Consider the following 21,906-nt stretch of genomic DNA (forward strand, 5'->3'; position numbering starts at 1 on the left):
TTTTTATTTTAATTTTTATTTTAATTTTTATTTTAATTTTTATTTTAATTTTTATTTTAATTTTTATTTTAATTTTTATTTTAATTTTTATTTTATTTTTTGGTTGTGGTCCCCCGCCCGTCCTTCACTCACCCAACGCCGTTGTTTCTACTTTTCAAACTCGGGGAGATGGACGGGTTAATTAGATAGATTGATAGGTAAAGGGACATACGTGATATGATATGATATGATATGATATGATATGATATAATGTAATGCCGTGCATCATAAAGGGTTTGCTTGTATGTGTATATTTGTACTACTTTACTTTACAACTGTACTGTACTGTGCTGTGCTGTGCTGTGCTGTGCTGTGCTGTGCTGTGCTAGTGAGTAGTAATAGTCTAGAAATTAATCATCTATCATCGCTCGGGGCGAGAGGAAAAGGGCGGGTCCCTGCAGGGGTCGAGGAGTCCACGAAAGCCCATACATATCCCATGCTCTCGTGCGGAGGGTGGAGGGTGGAGGGGGGGTGTAGAGACCACGAACAACCACACACAACAGACCACACCACACAGCCCCTACGCCTTCCCCTTCTCCACCTCGCCCAACCTCCTCCTCTCCTCCACCACAGCCTCATCCCTCTTACGCGCCTCCTCCCTCTCAATCTGATCGGGCCGGCGCAGCGCAATATCCTTCGGTCTATAATCGCTAAACAGCGTCTTGAGCACCTTCTCGACAACCCAACAGCCCGCGAAATCGACGAGCATGACAGCCGTAATGGTAAGCTTAAAGTCGGCGGAAAAGGGGACGAGCTTGAGCTTCTCGTTGAGCTCGGGGATGAATTCCGTGGCGCAGGAGAAGGCGACGCCGGAGACGGAGAGCAGGCCCCAGTACATGGCGCGGTTCTCCTTGATGGATTCGCGAAAGGGGCGGCCCTGGTAGTTGATTGCAAAGGTGGAGATTTGCTGGATGAGTTGGAGGAGGTAGATTGCGGAGTTGAGGAGGGAGGGCTCAAAGTCGCCGTCGAGGTCGATGTCGGCTTTTTTGCTGTTTGGGAATAGATGTCAGTATAGTGACACCGGGTGAGACAAGGTAAGAATACACAAGGGTTCTGGGACAATAGCTAGACTTACGGTTCTGTGCGCTGGACGTATTGGGATATGTAGATCAGTGTGCCGATGTGGATGGCAAACTGTCCCAGAACGGATCCGATGATGTATGGGTTGAAGATGTTGTGTTGCGGGCGTTCTTTGGACAGACCCTCGACCGACTTGGCACGAGAGATGGATAAGAAGCAGACGCTCATCATCATGCCGCTGATGGTCACCTGACCATCGCCAAACTTGATTCCGTCCAGGTACAGAACACTCAGACTGTACGCACTGATCAAGCAGTTCAATGCGAGGATCTTGTACATCTGTATCGTGGCAACGAGCGTACAACGGCCTTGACGAATGATATTCGGGATCGCAATCACGTTGGCTAGCTTGCTCGTAAACGGTGCCGCAACAGACGCGTCGCCGAGCTTGATGGTAGGAGGTTCGCTGTCGTCGAGCTCTTGCTCCATCATGCTAGTCGTGAACTTCTCTGCCATGCTCTGCGCGGCTTGTTGCGCTTTCTGCTTGCGTTGATCCTGAGGGCTAAGCGCTTGGGACTGTTGCAGCTTTTGCGCTTCTGGGCTCGTGATGGTAGGGATACCATTGCTTTGTTGCATCTCTTCGACGGACTTGCCCTCCTTCTTGGCCTTCTTCTCGGCTTCCCTCTGCACAGCCTTCTCGTAGTGTGGATTCGAAGGGCCGGGGGGATACAGATGGGCAATCATGGGCGGGACGGGCGGTGCTGGCTGGTTGAATCGTTTCATCAAGCTGACTTGCTTCTCGTAAACTTCCTTCATCTTTGTCGTTCTGAAGTGATCCGAAATCTTTTGCAGATCGTCAGTCGTACCATTCAGGAGCGCGACTCCAATGTGGGCTTGCTTCAATGCACCAACGTCATTCGTGCCGTCGCCACACATCAGTGTTGTATAGCCTGCGTCTTTGAGTCCGAGCAAAATCTCTTCCTTCTGCTTAGGCGACACCCGCGCGTAGACCCAAGTGTGGCGAAGAATCTGCTTCCATGCCGCTTGTCCCTTGAACTTGGTCAGAGCATACCCAGTTGCACATAGATCCTTAGTCTTCAGGATCTCCGCATCCAAGGGCGCGCTGGGATCGACAGGAATGTTGACTTTATCATCCACACTCCGCCACACGAGCTTTTCCCCGGAGTCGTCATTCTCTGGCGCATCTAGGATAAGGCAGTCTCGATCCACAATTTCCACCTGCTTGGCAACATGTACAGCCGTGAGAGGATTGTCTCCAGTGATCATGACAACTCGATGGCTACTCTCGTTGAGCATCCGCACAGCCTTCTTTGCGTCGTCTTTAAGAGGGCACTGTAGAACCAAAAATCCTGCAAAGTGAAGGTCACACTCCACGTCTTCTCGTTTTAGATCGTTGATGCGGTTCTGCCCAATCTCGGCTTCAGTTGAGATGTACTTGTACGCAAGTGCGAGGACACGGCCTCCATTACGGGTAAAGTACTTGAAAGTCTCTTCGTATTTAGGCGGAGTCTCAACCAGCATCTTTCGAATTGTCTCAGGCGCTCCCTTGACACCCGCAAATGTAGCTTTGGTCTTCTTTTGCGTCTGTCTGTTTGTCGTAAAAACGGTAGCGACAGAGCTCTGCCTCTTTAGAGCGGATGAGAACTGGAAGCGGCGTCGAATTTGAACAGAGTCGGTTTGGGTTGCATATGATTCGCCATGGACTGCGCTCTTAGCTCTGCTCGTGAGGATGTTCTTGTCGCCCAGAGTCCATCCAAGCGACTGCAGTGTGGCCTTTTCCATCGGTTCTCCGACAATATCTCCTTCGTCTAGCTTGACCAAAGCATGCGCTGTAGCAAGGACAAGAGTGGTATCAAGTCCCGTTTTAGGGATCGGAACAAGCTCAGGCTGCGCACCATCAGCTTCTTGCTTCGCTCCAGACTTGCCTAGAGACAACCCGGCAATACCATCAACGACAAGATCCTCGCCTGTCAATGTACCGGTCTTGTCAAAACAAGCAACATCAACGCGCCCAGCAAATGGGATTCTGAAAGGCTCTGTGCAGAATATTGCATATCGACTGAGAGCAGCAAGACTGGTATTGACTGCGAGACTAAGTTCCATGGGCAGCTCAGGGGGTACCACGCTTGTGATGATGAGAACGCAGTCCAACAACAACTTTGACCGTTTCCGGTCTCGTGCGACACCCTCCTCCCAAACGTACCAAGATGCAGCAATTGCGAACATCAAAAGGAACAATATGAAAAACAACGCTTCGATGTTGTTAGCAGATACTCGCTCAGTCGAGTAGATCATGGTGCGAACGAGACTGCCCTGACTGGTCTCAAAGCCCGTCTTGACAACGATGGCTATAGCACCCTTATCAGGAGGCGGAGGGACACCGGAAGACAGCTGTGGGATTACGTCAGGCGCGTCCTCGCTGGTGGTGCCATGGGTGATCTGGAGGACTTTGGTTCCTCCGTACAGGAATGCGTTCTTATCAAGTCCTTCGGGCTCGATGCGTGCTTCGCCGGGACGTAACTGGATCGAGTCCTTCAATACTGGCGTACTCTCTCCAGAAAGCATAGCTTCATTCACAATAGCCGTTCCCTCAATCAGAACCATGTCACAAGCAACGCCACTGTCCTCTTTGGTCCTCCCGACGGACACGAGATCGCCTGGGAGCAGTTTATCACTCTGTGTTTCCTGCCACTTGTTCTCTCTGTATACCAAAAGGTCGTAAGGTTTGATGCTCATGCCTCGGAACTCGTTCAGAGTTCGCTGTCGCTGCCATACCACAGTACTCTCGAATGCTACAAGCATGAACAGCGTGAATAGCGAGTAGTACCAATATTCATCCAACATCCACAGTCCTACGCAGAATACCTGGAACACGAAGAACGGCGCGACGGCATGCTCTTTGAAGAGCTCGGTAAAGGTCGGAACGGGAATGTCGAACGAGTTGTCTCCGTAGTATCTCTGTATCCTCGCGATTTCTGTAGGCGATATAAGACCTTTAGACTGCTGGAATGCTTTCAAGTGAGGCTTGGGCTCCGCATCCAAAGCATAGGCTAATGGCGCAAAAGTCTTCTTCTCGGGCTCGTACAGAAATCGGCGCTTTTGGAACAGGAAAGATATGTTTTCTTTGCCATCGAAAGTGTCCCGCTTGAGCTGACATATCTCCGCTGATCCGGCGTTCGCAATGGGTATGACCTTGATCAATTTCGCGGTATAGACGTCTTTTGCGCCCAAGGAGGTGAAGAGAGACTTCAGGTTAACATTCCAGTGCGTCGAAAGCCACACAAGTGACTGTATTGTTACGATGGATCCACACCATACGAATGTCCACTCTTGAGATTGTATGTGCTTCTCATAGCGCTCGGGGGAGAGGTAGAAGGCGAGGAAGGCAGGCCAGATGAGTAGAAACGGCCAAACATAAGTGTGTAGTGAGGTCGGTAAAGGGTTGTACAAGCTCGCCGACTTGATCTGAGGATCGTCGACAAGAGCCATCATGAGTGATGGCGGATTGACGGCTTATGCAGATGATGAGACCGTGTTCTTGACGCGACACGAATTAACTTTTGGGAGGAGGGTTATAACGCCACAATATGTGGCTTAATCGATCCGTCTTAGTCATTTGGAACCCGGCTTATCGATAAGGTATTTGACGGCGGGGGAGCAAAGCTGCATTCCTCCGACTGTTGACTCACGCGACGTGCTCATATTGTAACTGAGGCAAAGTGTCGGAAGTGCATTACTCCACCCGAACACCCACGACGCTGCTTCATATGATGGCCACAGCAGCAGCGAGTCCAACGATTGATTTGGAGAACCCTCCACCGTTCGACGAAGTCTTATATAGCTCCCTGGAAGTGCTACCCTCAAAACAACCTGAAGGAATCTCAAAGGGCGAATGGAAGAAATTTCAAAAGAAGCTTGAGAAAAAAAGGCTGACGGAAAAGAACAAGGCGGCTGGCCTTCCTACTCGAGCGAAAGAGCCAAAGCCTCAAGAGGCGCAAACAAAGACTGTGGAACCAGAGCAGGACCTCCAAAGCAGAATATTCAATACCACATGGCTCAAAACTGTTTATGATGAAAAGCCAAGGCCAGATGTCATCACTCGGTTCCCTCCTGAGCCAAATGGCTACCTGCATATCGGGCACGCGAAAGCGATCACCGTAAATTTCGGCTTTGCGCAACACTACAAGGGGAAATGCTATCTTCGTTACGATGATACCAATCCGGTGAAAGAAGAGGAGAAGTACTTTACTGCAATCCAGGATATGGTCAAATGGCTAGGCTTTGAACCATGCGCAATCACTTATAGCAGCGACCACTTTGACGAGCTGTACAATCTCGCCGAGAAGTTGATCTCGAAAGATTGCGCATACGTATGTCATTGCAGCGGTAAGACTTCTCGCGCTACCGCCTCGACTTGAAGCTGATCGGCGCGTGCAGCAAAGGAGATAAATCTTCAGCGTGGTGGACCTGACAATAGGGGGAAGCGTTACGCATGTGCTGACCGATCTCGTCCGGTGGAGGAGTCGCTAGCTGAATTCCGTGCGATGAGAGATGGAAAGTACAAGGAAGGGGAAGCCTTCCTTCGAATGAAGCAAAAGCTAACCGACCCCGAGGAGGGAAATCCTCAAATGTGGGACTTGCCAGCGTATCGTGTCAAGAACCAGAACTACCACCACCGTACCGGAGACAAATGGCGGATCTATCCAACATATGACTTTACACACTGCATATGTGATGCATTTGAAAACATATCTCACTCGCTATGCACGAGTGAATTCAGACAGTCGCGTGTGTCGTACGATTGGTTGCTCGAGCAATTGGACATGAAAATTCCGAATTCCGAGGAAAAGGGTCCTATGCAACGAGAGTAAGTTTGACCCAGTGATTTACCAATTCTCAATTAAATGTATAACAGATACGGCCGCCTAAATGTCCAAGGTACCATTCTTTCGAAACGCAACATTCAAAAGCTCGTGGAGGGAACTGTGGCCGAGAAAAGGCTACCAGACGGTACTACCGAGATGCGCAAAATCGAGCCACAAGTCCGAGGATGGGACGATCCGAGACTATTCACTCTTGTCGCTCTTCGCCGACGTGGAATTCCTGCGATGGCAATGCGCACGTTCGTCCTGGATCTTGGCGTTACAGATAACAAGACTGATACTGAAGTACACAAATTCGAATCTACTATCCAGGATTACCTTCATCCTCGGGTTGCCCGGCTGATGCTCGTTCTTGAGCCAGTGAAAGTGGTCATAGAAGACCTCTCTCCGGACGACGAGTTCACAAAGGAGATAGCCTTCGGGACTGGGTCGTTAAGCACCCACAAACGGCCTGTAACGTTTTCACGAGAGATATATATCGATTCTTCGGATTTCAAAGAAGAGGATGATGCTGATTTCAAGCGGCTTGCTCCTGGTAAGACTGTCCGGCTGATCAACGCCATGCTTATTCGAGCGACCACATTTACGAAAGACTTGAATGGCAATATTACAGAAATTCGCGCTGTCAAAGGCCAGGAGGCAGACATGAAGTCAAACTCCGGAACGATCCATTGGGTCGATGTAGCAACGGCCGTCCCTGTCACAGCTCGTAAATACAGTTCACTCTTCAACTCTGGCGACCTTGATTGGAGCGAAGGCGGCTATGTTGACAAGATCAACCCTAACAGCGAGTTGATCTTCAGCAATGCATTTATCGAGCAAGGATTCAGCTCTCTTGGCAAGCAAGACAGGCCTGTCTCAGAAAATCCTGATGCAGGATCCGATGATATCATCAGGTTCCAGGGAATGCGCGTGGGGTACTTCTGCATTGATCCAGAGAAAGAAGGCGATAAGATCGTGCTCAATCAGATCGTTCCTTTGAAAGAGAGCAAACCGAAAGACGAGAAGGCGAAACCGAAGGCGGCCTGATGCCGACAAATACACGAACGGAGACAAATATTCCGAGACCTCTTCCCAAGCATTTCCGTGCGACCATTAACGAAAGAAGTCCCGACACAAAGACACTGATAAACTCCTGGCTTCGGGCCAATTTCCAAGGCCCATATCCGAAGTGAAATGCTGCAAGGGTCATCTTGAGACTGCGACATCTACATTCAGCAGAACATCAAAGCACCGAGATACTGGTATGTATGCACATTTACGTCTTCAACTTCTCGAAGTTTAGACTCAATGCGGATATGTCTTAGCGTCGACCACACTGGCAGCACTCTATCTACCCTGCGGAACCCTGGTGTAAGCATTAAAGCTCTATGGTGAGACATCTGTTTCTGCCTGTGGGTTTCGCATAGAAAAGTAGAGCTAGTTTTATACCTGACGCATGGCATGTCCTTTCACAACGTAAGAATGGCGCAAACACGAAAGCTTTATCGCTACTATCCTGTTCAATTGGTTGAGACCGTTGTTATTGATGCCAGAACTGACACTAGGATCGGGAGTATCTGTAATTACCAGTCCCCGTCTGTCACTTTAGTCACCACCCGCTACAACGCATTCAATTATGCTGTCGCCTAGGCTTTGCGTATACTTGTAGATCTTGTTCGTCTTCAAACCAGCTTTCTCGATTAAAGCAAACCACTGATCCTCCGTTCTTTCCATGCTCGCCAAACAGCTCATCATCGTGATGTCCACTTGAGTAGCATGCCAGTGAGCTTTCGCATTGGGAATTACCATGTCATCAATGAGAATTACCGACCCCGGAGCCAGAGCATCTTTGACGTTTTGCAGGAGCTCCAGTGCTTTGACGTCTGGATAATCGTGCAGGATATTACGGAGATAGTATATCTTCGCGCCTACACTGCCAGCTGGTTGAGGCTGCCAGAAATCGTGTGCGGTGATTTGAACACCCGGATGCTTGATAGCATGGGCCAAGGTCCCTTCCACGTCCTGAAGAATGACCGTATTGGGGACGTCTGGCACTTTCTCACGAAATGCAACACTCTGGTGACCGATGCCGCCTCCGATATCGACGAAAAGAGGCTGAGTTGGACCGACGGATGCAACCTTCTCTTGATAAGGGTATACGTCAAGCCAGCTTGGAAGACCTTTGTGCGTAACGCTCATGAATTTGTCGAAGTACTGGAACCTCTCGGCGTCGGCTTGCATCCATATGAATGCGGGTTGGTCAGTCTTATGCGCCACCTGCAGTGGAGTGTTGAAGACGTTGTCGACGTCTTTGTAGCCACTCTTCTTCAAATAATCTGGAAGGGCGTTGGCAGCAGGGCCAACGGTATTAGAGCTGTCAACGTAAGCATTACTGTAGATCTTCCCAATTGTTTACTTACTTGTGGTAGACGCCTCCTTCGAACCCCGGATCGGTCAAACGCGTTGTCATGGTATTTGCGGCAAATCTGTCCTTCGCGGTCTCAGCAACGTACCCATTCGATGCTAGATATCGTAGAATCCGGCCTGTGGACAGCTGTCAGTCAGTAAACAATTTTTTTTAAGGAATTTCAGGCCCATAAATACGCACTCATCAACCCCGGAGCTACACCAGTCTTGACTGCCAATGTTGCACTATCTAGTGCCTCATGACTGTCTGCAAGGATCTTGAAGAGCTTAATATCGCAACCTATGCGTACGATGGGCAATTGAAGTTGCTGTCGGAACTTAGCCAGTCACTCATGCCCAACTCATCTGAATACTGACTGCGTAAAGCACCCTCTGCATGGAATCTTGTTCCGTCTCCAGGGAGACAGACAGATTTCGTAGACCATCAAGGATAGTCTGTCGACCAACTTCATCCGCGGCCTTGAATAAGGCAGTAGCTGAAGCAATAAGTGCATCCATAGTGAACTAGAAGAGCCCGCACTGAGTTATATGGACAGAACACAGAAGAAGCCATGAAGATTTGAAGTTATGAAAGCTACTTATACACTTGTTAGAATACGGCGTCCTATATCTTGTTGTCAGTGAGACATCATCCATCGTGCTTCGGTTCAGGCCAATGGCCAGGGCCTAGTCACACTATTCATGGGGGCCAATCCATTCCGCTCCTTGACCCGGCCGTAGATCTAGAGTTTAGCCAATCAGATGCCTTGGTAGAGATCTCTCAACATCTACAACAGCACTTTCTTTTAGACTTGCTGAAAGTCGTCGAACAGATACGATGGAGACCAGACATGTAGAGGGTTAGTGTAAAGACGTGGGTGATGACCTTGGTCGCATTAAGACTCTCAGCTTCAGCCTTAACTAGCATACCTGATTACCACAAGTTTTGGTAAACTTGCAAGGATCTCAGGTGGAGTGTAACGTTCGGATCCACAGAGCGGCACCACATTCATTGACACTGTTCCCTTTGACCTCCCGGCCTGCAGCCTTGTAGTGTGTTGGCCTGGCCGGCAATCGGCTTTCGCGACTTCATAGATTGCGACCCTAAATTATATTCGCAATGTAACGGTGGCTCTGCTCCCACAGGACAAGACTGGTCTTTTCCGGGACATTCATCGCTTCTCGGACAATCGGGTCTTCGTCACGGGAGTGTGTCCTTCCACATAACTTTTATTCTGATAAATTATACATGCAGAGAGTGCATGACTTTAACTAGATCCATAGCCGTGCCGTCTAGGTGCCAGCGCGATTAGCACTTCCAACACTCAGTTGATCGATTGGGAGTGATATTTCAGTGATAAGGATGATCTAATTATACAACTCTACATGTAGTTATAGTATAGAAATCATCAATGTATATTAGATATAGCTTATTTAGTCGTGATCTTCCATCGCGGCGGCTCTACTCGAAAAGAGACAAGATCGACCTCGGCACTACTTTCTCGTGTTGACCACTGACTGCATAGATCGTTCCCGTCACGGGATGCTAATCCATTCGCTTTCACTTGCGATAAGCGCCGCTAAACTATAGGACTACACCAAGTTGCGTATAATAGTCACCTCGGATTCCAACCGTGAAGTGCATCGAACGTAGCGTTCCGCCTCAAAGCCGGAACGGACGTGACCATCATTCACAGTATATAAGGCCCCCGGCTCACATTGATCGAGTGGTTGTATTCACGTACGTAAAGCCTCGTAAAGACTTCATCATTCTCAGTACACTGCCCTATGATCTACACGTGACGACTGGAATTCAATAACACTCAATCATGGCGTCTCCGAACACGAACCATAAACGGAACTTCCTTCTGACGATACCCCGGAGCGGATCAAATCTGCTGGTCCGTATTCTCAATCTCACGGAACAACCTGACATACTCCGCGGTAACAGTGGTGGTGGCTACTACTTCTTCGACGCCCACGCAAAGATCTATGGTGAACTCCGCCTCACAAACGACGTCAGGACTTGGTCTACACGAGAACGTGAACTGGTGAGAGAAGCCCTGCAAAGCGGAACCGAGGCAATGATCCAGCACATCGACTCAGCTGAGCAACAAGGCAAGAGCGTTTATATTAAAGAACATATGCCTTTGATCACTGACCCAGTTGTTGTCTCCCGGGCTTTCTTTGGTGAGGACGGTGACCACGGGTCGCGATACACCGCCCAGGCGTGCGGCAAAGCGTATAAAGGAGGAGACGTCACGCCACTCAACGTGACTTTGTTCTCGGACTCATTCCTGAAAACCATTCGTCCAACGTTTCTCATTCGCCATCCCCTCGTGATGTTTCCCTCGTACTACCGTGCCCACAGAGATCTCGGGGGAGATCGGCAGACTCATAAGGAGTGCTCACTAAAATGGTCGAGATCTCTGTATGACTGGTTCGTGCAGAACAGAAACCAGGACGACAGCACGTTCCCGACCATACTCGATGCTGACGATTTCATTGCGCAGCCAGAATTCCTGATAGAGTACAGCCAGCTGGTCGGCCTCGACGCATCGAAACTGTTATTCGAATGGAACAAGAAGACAACCGAGGAGTTAGAGGCGATCAACTTCAAGATCCGTAGAATGACGGACACCCTAAACGCGTCGTCAGGTATCATCAAAGGGAAGGTTTCGTTGGGGTTGAACATCGAGGAAGAAGTGCAGAAGTGGAAGGAGGAATTCGGCGAAGAAAAGGCCGCACGTCTGGAGAAGGACGTGCGAGCTGCGACAGAGGATTACGAGTACCTTAAAGCAAGACGTTTCCGGTCACAGAAGTCTGCATAGGGTGTAGAGCGACGAGGCCCAAAAGTCGATTAGACAAGGCTGAGAAGTCGCTATCTGCTCGGGTGGCTTAATGGACAAATCTGGTATCCACCTTGTCGACACTTCGCATGATTAAGAGATCAGAAGGCATTACCCAAATTCCTGACATATCCCATCATCTCAGTGTGAGCGGGTACGTCGTGCATAAGCATTCATTTGCAATTGATGCTCCTGCTGTGCTCCCCAGCTGGTTGTTTCAAGATGCGCCAGCCTTGTGTTGTCCCTGTGCCACACCACACACTATCACATTCAATAGCTTGGTCTTGTGATAAGTCTGATCTGATCACATCACTTAATCCCGAGCCTTATGATCTGGTTAACATTTTTGACGGTGTCCTATTTCAGGTCCTGCAAAGACTATGAGGTTCCACAACCGACCTACTATAATTGTGCCGAACTAATAACTTTTCGCACAGCCGGCAAGGCAAACCTATGTAGGTGCAGATAACGAAGCTAAAAATACGTCGCATACTCGAGGCAAGCAAGAGCCTAGGTCGCATGAGTGCGTTCTCATCCTTGTATGTACGTGCTTGATCGAGTCGTGCGTCGGCTTGCCATCTCAGCCTGATCAGACCAGGGGCACGCACATTCGGTGATCATACCTCAAACTGTGATAATGAATGACTCAACTACAATCGGAGGCTGCGATGGGGAGTTGGTTGTTATTCATAGAAACGTTCAGCCTGATGCCCCGGGGAAACATATAAGGAAGCCATTACCCAGCCGTACATCCGAGAGTACATCTACTTCTCTAGGACTCACACAATGGTTAGTGCAAACGGAGAACAACATCCAAGGTGCAAGGCTTGCGGTCTCGAGATTTTCAGGTACAGCGACCATGCGCCGCTTTATGAAGATACCGCATTGGAGGTGTCTGCTCTGAGGCTGGTTCAGCTTCATCCGGCACGCCAACTTGATGCTGATATCGTGATCGAGATCTTCGCGAGGAAAGATACCCTGGAGAAGGAAGATACCCACAGGAAATACGAGGCGTTATCATGGTAAGGCTTCCAATCCAGAGCTGACCAAAGTCACACGTAACACCAACATAGGTCTTGGGGCGGCCAACATGCGAAGAAACATGTTCGAGTACGGCACCAGTATGAGGACCTCTGCTTCATGGTAACGGAGAACTTGGACTCCGCCTTGCGCAATCTACGACACGTGAGTGTGTATCGATGGCTCTGGGTGGATTACTTGTGTATCAATCAGAGCGACATGCGAGAAAAGAACGTACAGGTGCCGATGATGGCCGGAATCTATGCCCAAGCAGTGAATGCGTGTATATGGTTGGGGGAAAGTGATGAGAAAAGCAAATTGGCCATCAAATTCATCAAGGAATCTGTTCTGGATCTCCGCAAATTTGACAAATTATGCAAGGATGAGGCTCTCATAACCGAATGGGATGCTCTGATAAGTTTAATGCGGCGCCCATGGGTAAGTCGTATTTATGACAAGTAAAGTGTGCATTGCTGATCCGAATGGTAGTTTCATCGAAGATGGGTCGTCCAGGAGATCGCCCTATCGGATTATAACAAGGCGATCATCCAGTGTGGCGAGGATTTCTTGTGTTGGCGTGATTTTGCGGACGCTGTCTCATTGTTCAACGAGGTGGAAACAGGGACACACAGTCTTTCCAGGTTGATGAAGGCTGCGAAAGAGTTTGGAAACATTCCCAACTTTTTTGGACACGTACCGGAACTCGGAGCTACAAAACTCGTAGAAGCAACCAACAACATCTTCCGCGTCCGCAGTGGGCTATCATCTGAAGAAGAGCGACAGCCACTACTGTCGCTGGAGCATCTTGTCTCCATTCTTTCCGTATTCGAGGCTTCTGAGCCCCGGGATTCAATCTATGCTCTTCTGGCAATCGCAAAGGACACGTCACCCGGAGCGGAGGCGATGTTGGAATTAGTCGGGGAAGAGGCAGCCAAGAGAGCTAAATGGACGAAGAATCGTTTAAGGTTGCGGGCTCGCCGTAAATATAAACGGCAATGCTACGAAGTCGATTACGAAACGACGCTGAATAAAGTCTACCAAGACTTCATCATATTCTGCACGCGAAACGCGGATCAAAGGCGCGCATTAGACATGCTTTGCAGACCTTGGGCACCAGTCCCAAGAAAAGACCATGAAGGTAAAGAGATAGATGTATTCCCATCCTGGGTATCAACTCTTGAGAATGCCCCTTTCAAGCTTGCCGAACGCGATGGCCTTGGCATGAGGACATGGAGGCGATATGCGGACCCCTTGGTGGGTATCCCCGGAAAACAGTCATACAATGCAGCCGGGTCAACTTCTTTGGGTAGTAAATTTGATTTCGTCGTTGGAACGGATTTTCATAATATGAAAGTCGAGGGCTTTGTACTGGGCCGCCTCGCTCAAGTTGAGCAATCTTCACAGCTGGGACAAATACCTCCTGAATGGCCGAAAATGGGCGGATGGCTGAAGCGAGATCAACTACCCCCGGATGCATTCTGGCGCACACTTGTCGGAGATCGTGGCCCTGACGGACGAAACGCCTTGCCATTCTACCCACGAGCATGTGTACACGCTTTCAGAAACAGTGCTGACGACACGTTAAATACTGAAAGTTTAATTCACTATGGGCCGAAAATCGTGGGCGAGTTTTTGCGTCGTGTTCAGGCTGTTATCTGGAATCGTCGACTCGTAAAAACCGATAAGGGTCATCTTGGCCTGGCCCCCAAGGCCGCTCAACCAGGCGATCTAGTCTGTATCCTATATGGATGTAGCGTACCAGTCATACTGAGACCTGTAAAGAAAGGTAGTACAAGGCATGAAAAGGAAGTGAGAGAGTTCGAGGCCGTCCGATGGATGAAGAAGATCAGAGCTGTTTTGAGTGTCTTCTGGGTGTTATACTTTGCCTGCAAGGAGAAGAATAGGCCAGCCCCTAGGATCAAAGAGATGTTGAATAAGCTTGAAGAGAAGTACACGGCGGCTACTGAAGAAGCTGAACGTGTCCTCTCTCTTGGTGGCGGCAAACCACAGAGGGAGCAGGGCGTCGCGAATGGCATCAACGGTCAAGATACTGGTAAACCGACCAGCAGCATTACAAATGGGTCCAAGCCGAATGGCCCAGCTCAACCGCGGCCGCAGCATTCCATTCAAGGGTCAGGTCAAATGCCGAAAACACACAGAAAGGTTGATCTACACCGAGACAAACATTCGAAGAAGGAAAGTGTACACGACTATGGAGGAGTGTTGCACCTGGATCAGGAACGGCCCCACTGGATGTACATGAAGTGGATCGGAGAGTGCTATGTTCATGGTCAGATGAACGGTGAAGCGGTCGAAGCAAAGGCTGTTCACAACAGAGTCGAACGAGAAAGGTTAAAAACAGAAAGGCTCAAACGAGAAAAGGGAGAAGAACCTCAAGGAGGGCGTAAGCCTCCTAGATTCTGGACGGATACAATTTTCGAGATACGGTAGTCCAAGGCCGTCTATACACACTCTTCTCGTCTGAAGGGGCCGACATTTGCCGGTCAAGCAAATTGAATGCTACGCCGAAACCGACGATAGCGGATCCCCGACACCTCCATTCGGGATGCGAGACTAACTCTCGATGGAGTCAGACAGTGTGAACGGCTCAGACAGCAACTCGATGAGCAGGGCATGGCACAGATCGACCTTCTCTGCGCATCGCCCCTGTCGTACGATTCAAACAGCGCTCATCTCGTTTCAGGCGGCGGCCGATGGCGGACTCAAGATCATAGCATTGCCAGACGTTCAAGAAGCTACGGCAGATCCATCGGATACAGGCGTGCCCATATTGGATCTGCGAGAATAATCTGGACAGGTACAGCCGAGAGTGGGTTTCGTCAAAGGTCTTCTAACATATGCAGGTCCGTATTGGAGCAATAGGTATCTCCTCCGACAGCGGCTGAGAATGAAGAAGCTGAAGATTAGCATGACGATGAGTTGCGTTTTGGGGACTGAGTGGTATACCTGACTGTGTATTGTGTGTATATTGTGTGTGTATGGATTGTGTGTTGTGTGGTCAGAGCAGCAGAGGGGCAGGTACGACCGGGGTGGTGCTGGTGGGGTAGGTATGAATCGAATCCATTGATCTAATTATCACCACGCACTTCACTCACATTCATTCATTCATTTACTACTTCCAAACGTATACAAACAACCCATTAATCTGTTCTCGACTTGCTTCAATCACCACTCACAGTCGCATGACCCATTTGCTCTTCCAGATCTCCCGTTTTCGAGGCCTCCGTACCATGTCTACTATACCCGTCTCCGATATACCTTGTGTCAGCCTCCTCTATAAGCTCGATCGCCTGAAGCCCGCCGAGTCGAGCACGTACACGCCTTCCAGCACATACAACGACAAGATCGCGTTGCTAAGAAATGACATCACAAAGCTAGAGGTTGATAGTATCGTCAATGCTGCAAACAATTCTTTGTTAGGCGGTGGTGGTGTCGACGGCGCCATTCACCGTGCAGCCGGCCCAGAGCTCTACGACGAGTGTGAACTTTTGGATGGTTGTGTCACAGGTAGTGCCAAGATCACAAAAGGCTATAGACTTCCAGCGAAACACGTCATACATGCCGTAGGTCCTGTCTACCAATCCACGAAGAGGCAAGGGAAGCATACATCGCTGTTGCAAGGCTGTTACCGTACAAGCCTGGAGCTGGCCGTTGACAACAAACTAAAGAGCATAGCTTTCTCGGCTCTGAGCACGGGCGTCTATGGCTATCCCAGTGACGAGGCTGCTGAAACAGCTATCGGGGAGGTTAGGAAGTTTCTTGATAGCGGCAAAGGAGACTCCCTCGAACGTATCGTTTTCTGTAATTTCACGGAGAAGGACGAGAAGGCATACTTCGACATGATACCGTAAGCTACAAGTATATTGCCCCCTTCTGTACACTGCTTAACCTTTCCAGAAAGTTCTTCCCTCCCGATCAGACAGTGGAAAAGAAGGATGAGGAGAGTCCTGCCCCGACGAGTGAAGATTTGGCGGCCCAGCTACCAGATCCGCCTACCAAGAACCCATCCGAGGAAGGCCAGCCTGATGCTAAGAAATTAAAGTCACTGAAGGAAAGTTAGTGATGCATCCATTCAGTCAACTACATATCGATCGGACAGTGAAAAACCACCGAACTTCGATGAGTCATTCTGTAAATACACAACTACCGACGGCATTATTTAGGTGTCCACGACTCTGCAAAGAGGTCTATTGCGCTCATTTTCGACAAGAAAGATACCCCTATTCAAAGCAACATTCAATCATACGTTAGGCTGGATGGTCCCGGCAGGAGTACTGGCGTTTGGCAATTAACTAAAGATTGGGACGCTTCCATAATCTCGACCATAGACGGACGTCCCATCAATGTTATCAATATCAAGAAAACCCCGCACAAAACAAGATGTGCAGGCGAAATAAATAAAAAAACGTGGATATTTTCCTTCATATACCCTCCTATTACCTTTTTCCCTCAATTCCTTCAGGTCTGTTTCTCGAGACTTTCGTACCTGCATTCCTCTCTGGCATTCCTCTGACATCCCTTGCTCGCAATCACCTGGTGATACCACTTCAAGTATTATCCCAGCCCAGAACGCAATATCTTAACACTCGTCCTAGACCTGCTGTCTTCTTCTCTAAATTATCTAGCTATTGATCATGAGAACATATCGCATGCACCAACTCTCTACGAAATCCGCCTCCTCCCGCCACCGCATGCACACGGCATACAACAACCTCAGCTCCACCTTCCTCATTGTCATTTCAGTCCTATGTGCATACCTCATTCTCACGACCATCCTATCGCACTTCAACTCTCTCCTCCCAAATCCCTTCCACATTCCAGAATCACATCTACAAAGTCAACATATCCGCCACTTCCGCGCCCTGCGCCTCCGTTCCGATAAAGATCCCACAACCCTGAGACCAGACACATGCGCTAGACAGCCCCTCGGTGCAGGCCCAGTGCCTTCACCAGACACCGCATCCGCATTCCTCTCATGGACTTCCCTGTCAAATGCTGCATCAGCAGCTATAGCGCCCGCCGGTTATGTCGTCGATTCAACTAACCAGGCAAGTACGCTGAACGGTACAGGCTTCCTGGGCACGACCGAGCTCGCAGCCTATCGCCCGAAACTCTGCGCCTTGTCCTGCGACAACACCCCGCGGTGCGGCGCTTTCGAACTATGTGCGTCTACCTGCCCCGATGATGATTAAATTTGACCACACAACAATCGACAGAAAGAACTCTGTGTGGCTTGTTAGATTGATTGACTGACTGACTGACTGACTGACTCGATATATACAGATTTCGAGCGCTCGCCAATCCTTGCGCCTGGCCTGTCTTGCAAGGACCCACCGAGCAGCACGCTGATTCGCTGCTCATTATGGGACTGGAAAGCTGTGAACCAGAAGAGTCGAAATGTAGGCCAGTGGAGAGAGCATTTTCAAGTCGTGATTGCTGGTGCGAATCGCTATGTCAAGTCGAAGCGAGCTCCGACCGTGGTGCGGATGCTGGCGAATGATGCGACGGTGACTACAGGCAGAGGCTCTGATAAGTGTGCGCTTGCGATCATCATAGCCATAGTCTTTGTGATTTACATGTAGGATATAGGACCTGGATTCGTTTTGGTCGTCATGGATTGGGTGTATACTTATTCATATAGAGGGATATCTACAGTGGAGTGGAAAAGAAGACTGTCAATATATACTATAGTGAATACTTCAATTCGCCGTGTTCATGCTGCCCTTCTAATGTCATACCAAAGAAAGGTCTTTCCAAGAAGCTGTCTGATGCTGCTTCGCCTCTATTTTTGCCTTAATCACTCTTCTTGTCTTCAATACGGAAATCCTCCTGTTCGCGCAGCCTCTCGATCTCGTTTTGTATACCCAACACCCAGTGATCTCTCTCTGCGCGACTTCTCGCCCTGAACACCAGACTGCGCCCGGTCACACCTAGCCGACTGACAAGCTTCAGCTTGCTCCGTTTGCCCTCCCCAGTCTCTTCGTCGTGATCTTCACTCCTGAACCACGCCTTTCGTTTTCCGTGCCATATCACAAAGCAAGTCATGACGTCCTCATCCGTACTAGTCCAACCATCCTCGAGGTATATCCGAGGAAGCGCATGATGGCCTGGCTTGCTGCTGTCGAACGTTCGGTTCTGGTAAAGCAGGTCGGACTCAGTTAGAAGACCGGAGTACAGGTAGCAATCCTTGAGGTCGAGGGACGTGATCCGTTCCTGGTGGATGTGCGGGATGACACGGCCACTGCGTTCTCTCAGTGTGTCTTGAAACACTAGCAAGCGGCCGCTGACCAGCAGGACGGAGCAGCGCGAGAATGTGGCATGGCGACGAGGTTTTCTGTACAGCATTCCCGACAAATGGATGGTACGGCACCGGGAGATTCCACATAAGTTATAGAGTTCAGGCGATGCATAGGAATGTGTGACCTCCCATTTACGCGCGAACTGGCCGACAAACGCTTCAGCTTCTTCGTCGATCTTCAGATCCTCGAGGTTCTGCTGACGGACGTTCTTCAAGAGTAGGATGTCCGCTGCCATCCTTTTCTTCCAGTAGTACACAAGGTCACGGAGACGAATAATCCATTCTCGCTTCGTCTCTTCGTCGTAGGCTTGCAAGCGAACCACCAAACCATTGCTCATGACGAGCTCGAACGTTCGTTTGTCGTCAATGCTATTTGTAGTGCCATCGTAGCGAGAATTGCTACGGTCATTCTGATCGAAGTCGACGTCTGATCCGTCGTCGTCAAGTGCTTCATCAGCGGATGTGGCACCCATTTTGAATTTTCTTACTCGTTCGACGTTGCAAAGGTTGATGAAGCCTTGACATCGAAATAAGAAATTCAATTTACGCTCATGTTCCTCCAGGGCATCTTGATCGCGAAGATTTCTTTCCTCAGTCATCTCTATGTGTCCGTCTGACAACCAATCGATCTCCCCAGCTTTGACAGGGTATGGATTGACGGTGTAGATAAGAGGCATAGTTTCGGTAATCTGTCTCGAAGACGGAGGGCGGGTTCCATCTGCTGTCGGAAGCTTTGGTGGCGGAGGTGGATAGGCGTGTACTGGATTAGAGAAAGCAAGATACTGGTCGAACGTCGAATAATAAAGTTTCTTGAAGAATGTTTTACCCAGTCTCTTGCTAGCACCTCGTTGAGAAGTAAGTCTTATTAAAAAGCCTTCCACGGGTGGTGGCTCGATAATCCGCTCTCCTTTCGTGTGATCGTGAATAGCAGTAGGATAATGCTGTTTCGGACGAAGTTCTAGTTCGTGCGATTTCATCATGGCAATAGTTCCATACATCTTTCGTTCATTTTCACCATGGATCCATTCAAGTCGGTCATACCTTTTCCAACATAGTCCTATCCTTTCCTTCTCCCATGCTTTCATGATGTTGTCCCACTCAGGGTTGTGCTTCAGCATAGCAAGGCTTCTCTGGATTATATTACCGGCGACTGCTTGCTCTTCTCGCATAGTTCTGACTATCGCTTCGTCACTGCCTTCCACCGCTCGTACAGCATCTCGTGATGCCTCGATTCTCTCAAAAGGGTTCTGAAGCATGAGACTGACGCTCATATCAGGAACGGTGACTTGAATCTCTTCCGCTCTACTCCAACCCAAAATATTGCGCAGAAATGTGTACCACTCGACAGCATTCGAGCTCGATTGGGTTTGCATTATATAGAACGTTGTCGTACCTTTCTTACTTGGAACCCAGACAACGATGGTCTTATCAAGGGAAGAGAAGAGATTAACTTTCGAAATCTTGCGGCCAAGCGGTATCTGATGTTTCGTTCTTTTAGGCGCCTTGGTTCCTTCAATTTCCGGAATAACACGACTTTTATACATCTGGAGAACGAACTCGGCATCATCACTTGTGCTTTGTCGACATACGACCATATATTCCCTCCATTTCTCGGTGGTTCGCGCCTCTACCTTTTGAATCTCGTTTTCATCGAATTCATCAGGGAGGTTGTGAGTCGTCATGTCTACACGCACAAGCATACGTTCCATCTTGATGATCTGTCCGTCTTTCGCACGACTTCTTCGTAACTTTGTGGACGCTCGCTGAATAGATAATTGAGCCGCCCTAGCTCTAAGTTGTAGTTCAGCGCGCTTCGACTCCTCAGGTACCTCGAAATGTACCAGCGCCCTCAGAGAGCTTCGCTGTCTCTTCAATGTCTCCCGCGGTGTATGGCCATCCTCTGAGTCATCGGACCTACTTTGCAACTTCGACTTCGCCCGCGATAGAATCCCTTTCACTTCGCCTCTCTTGCCCGAGCTGCCTTCTGCATTATCTAGCAGCTCATCTTGATCCTTGCCTTGGATTAGGTGCGAAGTAGACATGGCGTCTCCCGGGGCTTCACTAAAGGAATTCTGCTTCGATGGATCGGTTTCCAACGTTGATGTTGGGCGTAGATTAGGAGAACCCTGAGATCTTGAGGAAGGTCCGGATTCTGGAATTCTGGTCTCATTATTCGTTATCGCGGTATTTTCCTCTTCGTCATCGACACTGAAGCCAGGTGTTAGCTCTCGCAGCGACTCATTCGCAGTAACGAAACTGTCGCCAGATTTGGTCCTCGTCTTTCCAACTTCCCTCAATGTCCGTATACGAGACGAAGAGGACCGCATGCTCAGGAATGGCGGACGTGGAGGTAGGACGTCAGAAGTCTGCTCTATTTGGTCCGTCTCTTCATTATCTGGGTGCTTTAATGTGCTTGGTGAAGAGGTTCTGGGTATTCCCAACGCTGACTGCGCTTCGGTAGACAATGGTTGGCTCAAAGCAGTACCGTCCAAGTGCATCTCCTCTTCAGCCTCGAGATCATCAGGAGGCGGGAAGCTATGCCCATATAATGCAGTTGTGCTGGGGCCGTCTAGCCCGGAGAGACGTCTGTGTTTGCTGTGGTGCGTAGAGGCTTGGGATAGAACGGCTCGAGAGGAGTGACTGCTGTGGAGGCGGTGTTTATACCAATCATGTTTATGGCTCTTGAGCCAACCTTCTGGAATCGGCCCTATGAAACATCGTCGTGTGGTTTGGTGCAAATGTTGCGGAGTAGCATGTCGCTGGTGCGTATGTCAGCGGTAATAGTATATATAGACAGCAGTGGCTAGCTCACAAGTCTATGAGCTGTGTGAGAATCGGCAGGGAGGCCATACACCTGGCTGTATTGATGATGCGGACGCGGACGCTCCTCTTCGCGATCCAACATTTGATTGTATGTAATTAGACAATTATGGAAAGTTAATGGTGGAAAAACATCACAGCAAAGAAGAGTCGATCACAAAGTAAAGGAGTATAAAGCCCAGCCAAGAAACGACACCATAGTGGAGGAAGTCGCGTTCCTTGATACAAAGAAATGGATATGGATGCACAGCAGGGGTGTCTGTGATGATGCACGGACCAGCGTGATCGATGAATCTACTACGTAGGTGGAAGGTACGTGCACGGTCCTCACAGGCTCAAACGTGTAGACAGGACATCCATGCTTTTGTTTGTGCACCACATAGAGTGCTGATCTTCATTTGGGGTCTACCGTGTTGGTGTATAACTTGTGTTGTGTATCTTCTGCCCAAGCCCCATTATTATATTATAGTAGATGTTGAGTGTAGTAGCATCTCAGACTACATTCATGAATACTGAAACTAAATGTAAGAAATCCACATGCTCTAAT

The 21,906-nt window shown here is 49.3% G+C and overlaps 8 protein-coding genes across 8 annotated transcripts; 5 read left to right on the forward strand and 3 right to left on the reverse strand.

The window, feature by feature from the left end:
* Positions 1–559: 559 nt before the first annotated feature.
* On the reverse strand, positions 560–4,569 carry EJ05DRAFT_490559 (P-type ATPase; the record flags this gene model as incomplete). The annotated part of the gene is made up of 2 exons (XM_033745892.1): positions 560–1,028; positions 1,115–4,569. 2 exons carry the CDS (start codon positions 4,567–4,569, stop codon positions 560–562), a joined length of 3,924 nt encoding a protein of 1,307 aa, XP_033595313.1.
* A 281-nt stretch (positions 4,570–4,850) lies between these two features.
* EJ05DRAFT_445991 (glutaminyl-tRNA synthetase) lies at positions 4,851–6,992 on the forward strand (the record flags this gene model as incomplete). The annotated part of the gene is made up of 3 exons (XM_033742210.1): positions 4,851–5,466; positions 5,518–5,947; positions 5,996–6,992. The coding sequence occupies 3 exons, from the start codon at positions 4,851–4,853 to the stop codon at positions 6,990–6,992; spliced, it is 2,043 nt and encodes a 680-aa protein (XP_033595314.1).
* Positions 6,993–7,550: 558 nt separating this feature from the next.
* EJ05DRAFT_490561 (S-adenosyl-L-methionine-dependent methyltransferase) lies at positions 7,551–8,870 on the reverse strand (the record flags this gene model as incomplete). Its single annotated transcript, XM_033745893.1, has 4 exons — positions 7,551–8,319; positions 8,366–8,489; positions 8,554–8,680; positions 8,730–8,870. The coding sequence occupies 4 exons, from the start codon at positions 8,868–8,870 to the stop codon at positions 7,551–7,553; spliced, it is 1,161 nt and encodes a 386-aa protein (XP_033595315.1).
* A 1,155-nt stretch (positions 8,871–10,025) lies between these two features.
* EJ05DRAFT_235568 (uncharacterized protein) lies at positions 10,026–11,284 on the forward strand. Its single transcript, XM_033740003.1, has one exon. The coding sequence runs from the start codon at positions 10,181–10,183 to the stop codon at positions 11,180–11,182; it is 1,002 nt and encodes a 333-aa protein (XP_033595316.1). The 5' UTR covers positions 10,026–10,180; the 3' UTR covers positions 11,183–11,284.
* Positions 11,285–11,986: 702 nt separating this feature from the next.
* Positions 11,987–15,029, forward strand: EJ05DRAFT_505604 (HET-domain-containing protein; the record flags this gene model as incomplete). Its single annotated transcript, XM_033747719.1, has 4 exons — positions 11,987–12,222; positions 12,274–12,658; positions 12,710–14,624; positions 14,815–15,029. The coding sequence occupies 4 exons, from the start codon at positions 11,987–11,989 to the stop codon at positions 15,027–15,029; spliced, it is 2,751 nt and encodes a 916-aa protein (XP_033595317.1).
* A 442-nt stretch (positions 15,030–15,471) lies between these two features.
* EJ05DRAFT_495138 (A1pp-domain-containing protein) lies at positions 15,472–16,301 on the forward strand (the record flags this gene model as incomplete). The annotated part of the gene is made up of 2 exons (XM_033746235.1): positions 15,472–16,088; positions 16,139–16,301. The coding sequence occupies 2 exons, from the start codon at positions 15,472–15,474 to the stop codon at positions 16,299–16,301; spliced, it is 780 nt and encodes a 259-aa protein (XP_033595318.1).
* A 382-nt stretch (positions 16,302–16,683) lies between these two features.
* EJ05DRAFT_235574 (uncharacterized protein) lies at positions 16,684–17,929 on the forward strand. The gene is made up of 2 exons (XM_033740004.1): positions 16,684–17,404; positions 17,525–17,929. The coding sequence occupies exons 1-2, from the start codon at positions 16,876–16,878 to the stop codon at positions 17,821–17,823; spliced, it is 828 nt and encodes a 275-aa protein (XP_033595319.1). The 5' UTR covers positions 16,684–16,875; the 3' UTR covers positions 17,824–17,929.
* On the reverse strand, positions 17,839–21,580 carry EJ05DRAFT_515331 (meiotically up-regulated gene 56 protein). Its single transcript, XM_033748593.1, has 2 exons — positions 21,352–21,580; positions 17,839–21,298 (listed from the first exon to the last, which is right to left on the reverse strand). Exons 1-2 carry the CDS (start codon positions 21,442–21,444, stop codon positions 18,035–18,037), a joined length of 3,357 nt encoding a protein of 1,118 aa, XP_033595320.1. The 5' UTR covers positions 21,445–21,580; the 3' UTR covers positions 17,839–18,034.
* Between the last annotated feature and the right edge of the window lie 326 nt (positions 21,581–21,906).

This window comes from Pseudovirgaria hyperparasitica, assembly GCF_010093815.1.
Source record: "Pseudovirgaria hyperparasitica strain CBS 121739 unplaced genomic scaffold EJ05scaffold_27, whole genome shotgun sequence".
In the NCBI taxonomy this organism is placed as follows: domain Eukaryota; kingdom Fungi; phylum Ascomycota; class Dothideomycetes; order Acrospermales; family Acrospermaceae; genus Pseudovirgaria; species Pseudovirgaria hyperparasitica.